General features: G+C 37.6%; 2 protein-coding genes across 3 annotated transcripts; both read right to left on the bottom strand.

The window, feature by feature from the left end:
• Positions 1-59: 59 nt before the first annotated feature.
• LOC117617151 (probable ubiquitin-conjugating enzyme E2 C) lies at positions 60-2592 on the bottom strand. The gene is made up of 6 exons (XM_034346426.1): positions 2259-2592; positions 2146-2173; positions 1344-1574; positions 624-687; positions 486-545; positions 60-221 (listed from the first exon to the last, which is right to left on the bottom strand). The coding sequence occupies exons 1-6, from the start codon at positions 2393-2395 to the stop codon at positions 166-168; spliced, it is 576 nt and encodes a 191-aa protein (XP_034202317.1). The 5' UTR covers positions 2396-2592; the 3' UTR covers positions 60-165.
• A 608-nt stretch (positions 2593-3200) lies between these two features.
• LOC117617149 (MLO-like protein 6) lies at positions 3201-7441 on the bottom strand. 2 transcript variants are annotated; one of them, XM_034346424.1, is made up of 15 exons: positions 7319-7441; positions 6966-7023; positions 6632-6855; positions 6431-6547; positions 6252-6312; positions 5817-5899; positions 5589-5663; positions 5192-5286; positions 5058-5107; positions 4869-4909; positions 4566-4739; positions 4349-4435; positions 4199-4233; positions 4018-4078; positions 3201-3872 (listed from the first exon to the last, which is right to left on the bottom strand). In XM_034346424.1, exons 1-15 carry the CDS (start codon positions 7439-7441, stop codon positions 3420-3422), a joined length of 1737 nt encoding a protein of 578 aa, XP_034202315.1. In that variant the 3' UTR covers positions 3201-3419. The 2 variants fall into 2 exon arrangements, with proteins under 2 accessions (XP_034202315.1, XP_034202314.1); XM_034346423.1 differs by having other exon boundaries at positions 4199-4266; positions 4400-4435.
• Between the last annotated feature and the right edge of the window lie 792 nt (positions 7442-8233).

The raw sequence follows: 8233 nt of genomic DNA, 5'->3' as shown, positions 1-8233 counted from the left end.
ATTACAGGAATATAAACAAAGTTGGCCAACAGGAAGGATTTGGTTGCCTTGGGATTCAATGAGAAAGAAACTGTACTTTTCATTGCAAACATTTCCCCTCCACAGAGCTGTACAGAGAAATCAAAGGCCACATGACATTTTGTGATCCATCGCGAATTCTACAAATCAACTCTCAAGTGATTCTCCGGCAAAGTACTGTTTGTGGACCATTTTTCTGTAATCTGTACAAGAAAATAAACAGGAGTTGCATTAGAGGTTTGCACAGTTCAACTGAGGAAGAATTGGCACTTTCTCATCCGCCGGCATCATATTCCATGGCATACCAGTTGGAACATTAGTTTACCAAGACGACATTTTATAGCTTAAGGTGGTAAAAGCAATTAATCTCATGGTGCATTCGTATGCTACAAAGTCTTGAACTTAGCATGAATTGCAAGGTGGTTGAAGGTTTAAGAACATCTAATATTAAAGCTAAAGTTTCTAACCTTCCTTATTATTCCACAGAGCAGCAGCATAGCTGTTGAGGGGACTCTCCGGGTTTGGTTCTGCATGTAAGAACTAAAATGTCAGAAAAGAATGAATGAAGTTTACGAGAAATTTCATGCAAAGAAGAGCAAGTTTACCTCCCAATAGACTTTGAATGGACAGAAGTATAGTCCTGCAATCGTACGCTGAAGACCACTTGTCCTGTGCCATGTATAGCAAGAACAACATAAGCCTTTTAAGAGTACATGAAAGTGAAATAAAGGAAACTCAATCCAATATTAATATAAGACTCGTAGAATGACATTATTATCACCAATCAATTGCTTGCCCTACATCTGTTTTCCCCACCCTCATCACAACAAAAGTTGTTATCATGCAACTCTTCCATCAATTTTTCTCAAAATACCCATAAATACTGATCTTACATTTTTGTTTTTTGTCTTTTTTTTGGGTTGTATTTGTTAGTTTTGGATGAAGATGGCCACGGCAGCAATAGTGCTGTTATAACACTATCAGAGTTTGCAGCGCCCTTGGATTAAGGACACAGACATGTGGGCACTGCAGCACCACCGGGTAAGGGACACTACCAGCATCCCCAAGTCAGAGGCATTGACATGTGAACAAACATTTAGATTTATCCAACCGATTCTAGTTTTCTATAAGACACCTCAAGTACTATAGAGTGAAGACCATCACATGGTGGAGCAAACTCCTCGATACAAGAGACACTGTCACCATCATAATGGTCAATCAAAACTTCTCCATATTAGAGACACAGGCTGTTTCTCTCACTTTATCCTCTTTGACCTTGCTAGCACAAAGCTTGATATCAGTTTCTTTAACACAACAATAAATACCTGCAGAATATCAAGACATATATTGCCAAACTGATCAACATTTGGATGGAAGCACATTGTCTCAAACTTGACTTGGGGTGGCTTGAAAGGATAGTCCAGAGGAAAACGCAAAGAAAGTTTGTAGGATAAACCCTCATACATAGTTCCTTTTCCACCTTCAATTGTGCCAAGCCATGTAAAAATGCTCTCACCTTCAGGAAAAGCCGATACTCCAAGATCTCCTCCACTCATCTGAAAACAAGGACCAATAGATGTTGGACGGACAAACGTCAGTAAAACCAAGAGTTACTTGTCTCATAACTGAAATGAAAAGTAACAAGAAATAAGGTCATCAATTCATCAAATGGACTCCTATTAGACATTAAACTTCAAGAAGATACTGATCAGCATAGAAAATTTTATGACAGAACAACATATCCTTCTAGTGTGTAAAGCCTACAAGTGGAAGTGTGATAATGGTTAAGACTTCTCAGACAACCACACACGCAGTGCATCCATAATCTGATGCTTTGTATTGAATTCCTAGAGAACACACACACCTACCTACCTAACTTCTGCACCACACATCCCCATCATCCAGGATTATCAAGAATCAAGAAAGTCCCTTTTTTCATATTCTAGATTATGCTTCAAGTTTCAGCCTATGAAATTAAGATTGAACCCACAGAAAACCCAGTTCAAGATTTAGAAAAAAATAAACAAATACAACAAGAAATGAAAGATTAAGTAACAGAGATTCAGGCAAAATCAAAAGCAAAGAATTTTTCGAAACAAATTAATAAAAGAGAGAAACATATCATACCATCAGAGACATCAACTCCTTCTGAAGCCTAAAACAACATTTAAACAAACCAAGTTTAATTGCCAATTGAATTTTCTCGGGATCCAAACAGCGAATCCAAAAAAAGGACTGACCTTTGTGAAACGGAGGTGGTGTCGACGGGGATGGGAGAAGCAGGGGGCTTTTTCTGAGTAGTTGCGGGTGTTTGGCGCTGACGCTGGGGCTGCGCGACCGACGAGTTGTCGGCCGTTGGATTGGGGCGGACCTCCATGCTCACGGTGATCAATCGCCTTTCTGATCGACGGTTGCTATTCAACTTAACGGTTTCTGCAGCGGTGGTGGTAAATGGTAATGAGGCTGTCTTTTTGTTTTATATTTTATTTATTTATGTTTTTAAATGTATTCATGAGAGACATAAATGAGGGCACGACCTGCTGTTGGTGTGACTGATTATAATCACTCATAAAATCATCATAATATTATAATTTTTATTTTAAAAAAACAAAAAAAGGTGATAATGTAATTAGGAGTAAATTATTTTATAATAATTAGTTCATAGAATAAGTTGGACTAAATTAATAAGAAGATAATTTCAAATATTTTGTTGTAGGTTAGTGTACAAGTATAGCAATCACATAGCTGGAATGAGAATGAAAGAGATGGCAATGGAGGAAAACAGGAATCTTTTGATGCCATTTGTGTAGAAGGGTTCTTTTTAATGATTGAAATTGAAGCATTAGCAAATAGTTGTGAACAACAATGACATTACACAATCTAAGGGGATAGAAAGGAATTTCACTTACACAAAACCACATATTATAAATCTGAGCATCAAATCAATCAAGCGTCAATGATCTTCTTTCGTTATTGGGAGGGAAGCCAAATTAGTAGAAACTAGTGTTTGCGTGTTACAAAGTTCGTAGAGAATATTAAAGTCAATCGTGCATGTAAATATTAATAATTAGGATGAATTTAAAGAGCATATGCACGACTGATTCTAACAATACTCGTGAACTCACACTCCAACTGTGTAGGATTCATTTGTAGTCTTTTGTCTCTTGGGTATAATTATATTTCTAAAAATGAAATTGTATATGTAAAGTACAATATGTGATGCCTAAAAGAGCAAAAAATTACACTACAATCGTGCATGGCACACAATATCCTACACGCAATACAAATTTATGAAATCACACTATCCTCTGTTGCTGCTAATGCTCAACCATATATGATGTACACAAAAGAAGAAGAGGAAGAAGAAAATGGTTAGCAGCATGTCATATGATCCAACTCCATCAACTTCTTGATTTTCCTTTGCCAAATGAAAACTCAGACAGACTAATGTTAACTTCATGCTGAGTACCAATCCCAGGCCGTGCCGGAGGCAATTGTGTTGTTGAAGTAGGCTCTTGATCCAGTTCCCTAATCTCTTCTGGGTCACTGAGTCCAGCATTGTTGTTGTTTAGGGAATGTGATGACCCTTCAGTTTCCCGTTGACTTAATTCAAGGTTTGATGCTCTTGGAGATACATAATAGCCATCAGCATCGCTGCGGTTGTTGTGCTTGTGCAGCAGATGGATCGGGGACGTGCACACGCCGTGGCTGGGAGTTCCCGGCGTACTTGAGAATGGTGTGTTTGAGTGTGAATGATGACTGAGTTTTGTGTTCTTTTTGGCTTTGTTGTGCCAGCTCTTCAGTGCTTGTGCCACTTCCTCGTTGAAAACGGTGCGTTTCATGGTAGAACCCATCTGTTTGAGTTTGATCAAACAAAACAAAGTTAACCGATGTTAAATCAATTGGGAGTCACTTGTAGCCTGCTGGGACTTTTTTTTTTCTTTCCAATTTTCTTGTGCACAATTTAAAATCTGATATTGAAAGTGAGATCATTTTCACCTGTGTCACTAGAGCATAGAGAGGCAGAGTCACATAACTGCATAAAAATTGTGTAATGACCCTGAGGAGATCACCCAAAAAAAGGAATTGTGTGCATTAGCAAAACAAATTGTGCTCATTGAATGATTAACATATTGGATTTGTACAAAATTTGTTTTAGTGTGTAAAGCTCACTGCTCACCCCATTGAGATCCTGATCACGATATCTTCGGTGCGCTGGTGGAAGCAAGAATCTATCCCAAACTCACACTGAAGGAGAGAAAATCAATTATTTGGGTTATGAAAACTAAAGAAAGCTCTATTTCAATGGTTAAAGTATCTTTTGGTTAACATCTGATATAAGTATAAGCAGATCTTTGTAAATGTGGTCATTTTTACTTACTGTACTCCATGCAAGGAAGGCCAGCTGAAATGCATTCTGCAATGAAGAGAAAGAAATAACAAAAGAGCAGCATGTAAAAATACAAACAATTATGACTGTACATGATAATATAATATCCGAGAATTGAAGCTATACAAATGAATTTTAGATGCATATTTTGAAGTACCTGAAACAGAACGAAGTGGATGAGAAAGAGCATGAAGCGAGGGCTTCCAAACCAGAAGAGGTGATCGCCGGGTTGAACAAGGGGGGCACCCTTCACCACATCCCCTCTCTCCTGAATCCTCAGCCCCATCATTGATATAATCACTTGTAGTTTTGTTCCCACCATCAGGATTATCTACAAGATTTTTAATCACTATCAGGATTTTCTGTTTTGCTCACAACCCTTAAATTTATGTGGCCTGCAACTGCAATGGCCATAGTAAAAAGGGAATGCATGATACTTGGATGATGAATTTGATCTTACAACTAAAGGGATAAATGGTAGCCAGAAATAAGAATACCATCCTGTCCAAAGAGGAAACATTTCTTTGTCAGTAAATTCCCAAACTTTTCATGACAATTTTCAGAATCAGTTATTAAAAATAAAAAATAAAAAAAAGGATTTTACAATAACACCAGAAACAGATAAGACCTAATAGAATATCTCATTTACCATATGTGTTGGAAAGCAAGAACAGCACTGCAGAGAACCATATAATTGGGCTGCATCCATGAAGTATAAAGTTAAGTTTGTAAGACAGAGTTAAACAAAGAACCTAATGACTTTAGACACTACAGAACACCAACCTGATCTCCACAACAACTTTGAAATCCTCTTCAAGTGATCTGCTTATGTACTTCCGAAAATCAAATGTCGTTTCACTGTCTGGGGCCAAATGTGCCTGAAATCACAAAGCATAGAATTTGAGTCCATTTATGACCTGCACCTTGAATCCCATTTAAGGCTTTGCGTATGCAAATGAATTAGGCAACTGTTTTTCTTACCATGATAAATCCATGCCTCAGGGTTAGGTAATCAACCCTAGTAACCGACTGGAAGAGCTGCCTGAAGAAAGACACCTGGACGGGAAAAAAGAGAAACTTTGAGACATTTGGTCAAGCAATTTTATGTAAGTTGAGAAGCACCTTGAATCCCATTTAAGGCTTTGCGTATGCAAATGAATTAGGCAACTGTTTTTCTTACCATGATAAATCCATGCCTCAGGGTTAGGTAATCAACCCTAGTAACCGACTGGAAGAGCTGCCTGAAGAAAGACACCTGGACGGGAAAAAAGAGAAACTTTGAGACATTTGGTCAAGCAATTTTATGTAAGTTGAGAAGCTTAGGAGTGTGTTTCTGAAGTTGACATCAAGGTTTCTTGCAGACAGAACTTGGGAACAAGGCTCAACTTCACGGAAGTAAGTTACTTACAATCCAAAGGGTCAATGGTGACCTGAATTTCAAATGTCTCTGTCCAAATGATGTGTCCCTTGCAAACCTAAACCTTTCTGGATCTGCAATACAAATAATTTAATGAGTTATAATCCAAGAAGTGCTCTTGATGGTTAATTGGAAAATATTCTTATAATTAATCATGAGAAGCCTAAATCTGTGAACAAAGTTTGTAAGAAGAAACATTATAATTTACAAGAAAAATAATAATAGTAGTAGTCAACAGAAAAGTTCCAGCAAGATGATGTATTAAAGTCAACCTGGACACCAACTAATCATTCTTTGGGAAGGAAAAAAAGGAACTAGAAAGTTGATCATATGTGAAGAATGATTGCATGCTTAAACCATTCATCATTTGGGATAGGACCAACTTAGCTTGAAGTAGATAAAATAACTTGGAGCAAAATTACAAACCATTGTGGTGCTGATGTTCAATTGACTTTGTCTCTTTCTCCCAAACCTTCCATGTTCTCATCTGTAATCCAAAAAGGATGAAAAATACACTGAAAAGATGAAACAGAGAGAGAGAGAGAGAGAGAGAGAGAGAGAGAGAGAGAGAGAGTCTCCAAAGTTGTAATAATTTTCTACTTTACCTTGTATCTTCCCAAAGTCAACGTAAGGATGCAGTAGAGCACATGAAAAACTGCTAACACAAAGATAAATATGTGCAGTTGGTGAATCCCATAGGCAGACACAAAGGCAACTTTGCCCTGCAAAAATGCACAGTCAATTAGAATTTTAGTGGCCAAGGGATGTTATATATCAGTATGGAAACAGAACCGTTTGCTTCTTACCTGCTCTGAACAATAATCATATCCTTTTACTGCTAACCTGCGCCTGTAACTGAAGTCAGGATCTGAGAAATCAAGAAGTTTCCTACCCTTGTTTTCAGATTTTGACTCTGCTTCCTTACTGCAGGGATGCCAAGAGGCCCCAATACTTTTTGGTATGCATATATCAGAGATACGTCCTTGCAGCACAGTTAGGAGCAAGGATAGAAATCCCAACAGCATGAGCTCTTCAAAGAAACCAAAGAGAACAAACAAATTGTTAGGCTTTGAACAAACATAAATTGCTTTAATTCCAAAAGAAAAAAAAAAAAAACTAAATGACCGCATGATGGGGTACCAGATTTAATCTTCTCAAGTGCTTCAACTAGAGCTCTCTTGTGTTTGCTTGTTAACCACTGAAAATGGTGCAAGAACAATGTCAGGTGCAATGATCAACATTGATGTTTAAAGACAAGAAAGTAAATTCAAGCAGGCAGCCAATGCCCAGAACACTAATTCTGGTGCACTCAGATTCATCTGCACCAGTTTAATAAACTGAAAACCCTAATAAACTGAAGGCAGCAGCAAAGCCTTCATCCCAACTACATTGGATTTGGTTGCATGCATGATCTTTAACTGAACAATATTTTTTTGTGGGAATGAGGCCAATCAGCTTGAAGCCAATTAGTTAACTAAGAAATCTGGCCTTACCTTTCCTATGAGGTGTATGATACGTTCAATGAAGATTGAAACTGCAAGCAACACAAAACAGACCACAGCAACAGCCCATGTTGGTGTTTCCGCTAGGGTACGCTCTTTACTGAGTTCGTCCATTCAAATTTCTACCCAAAAGCGCTACCAAGATATTCCTGTGAATCTAAATATTATATGTATATAAATGTGTTTCTCTTTGTTATTTATAAGGGAAATTATGCGTGTTGAAGGGAAAGGGCAGAACAAGAAATTCAAGACATTGTCTAAGACCAGTTATGATGAAAGACTTTTAAGTAGCAGCCTAAGTCTCTGTCATTCTATGCCAACTTTATCGCTAAGAGCTTATCAAAATTAAGCAAATCAGCAAATTAACTTGGAGATAATTTTCAATAATATATCCTTAGGAATGAGAAATGGGACAAATGGACATTGTCAAAATGACCACTACTAGTTCATAGTGTCGTTATACTGGGTATGAGTGATTAAGAACATGAACTTGTGGTGGAGAGACAGCTTAAGATTTTTCCTGTTCTGAACTGAAAAGAAGGGGATTTACAAGATCCAAACGGGTCTTTGTCAGGAGAAATTATATAGTAGCACGGTAGTACCGTGTGTTGCAAGAAAATATAAAAGGAAAAAAATCAATATATTATTCTTTCTGGGTCAATTAAAAAAAATGATATGATTGAAAGAGTCTATGAAGTAAACAATACTCCACCAAGTCCACGGGATAAGACCCTGCAATGGTTCATGGTATTTGATATTCTGGACAAAACTAATCTTTCTGATAAATGTCAAAGAACTTATGTATTGTTCTCATTCTAGCAAGTAAACAATACGGCGCCATGGAGCTCAGAAGGAGGCAAATGCCAAAGGGTAAAATGTCCTTCCCACAACTTTCAGTGTCCCTGA

The sequence above is a fragment of the Prunus dulcis genome, chromosome 2 (genome assembly GCF_902201215.1).
Source record: "Prunus dulcis chromosome 2, ALMONDv2, whole genome shotgun sequence".
Lineage (NCBI taxonomy): Eukaryota > Viridiplantae > Streptophyta > Magnoliopsida > Rosales > Rosaceae > Prunus > Prunus dulcis.
This window is presented reverse-complemented; position numbering and strand designations above follow the sequence as displayed.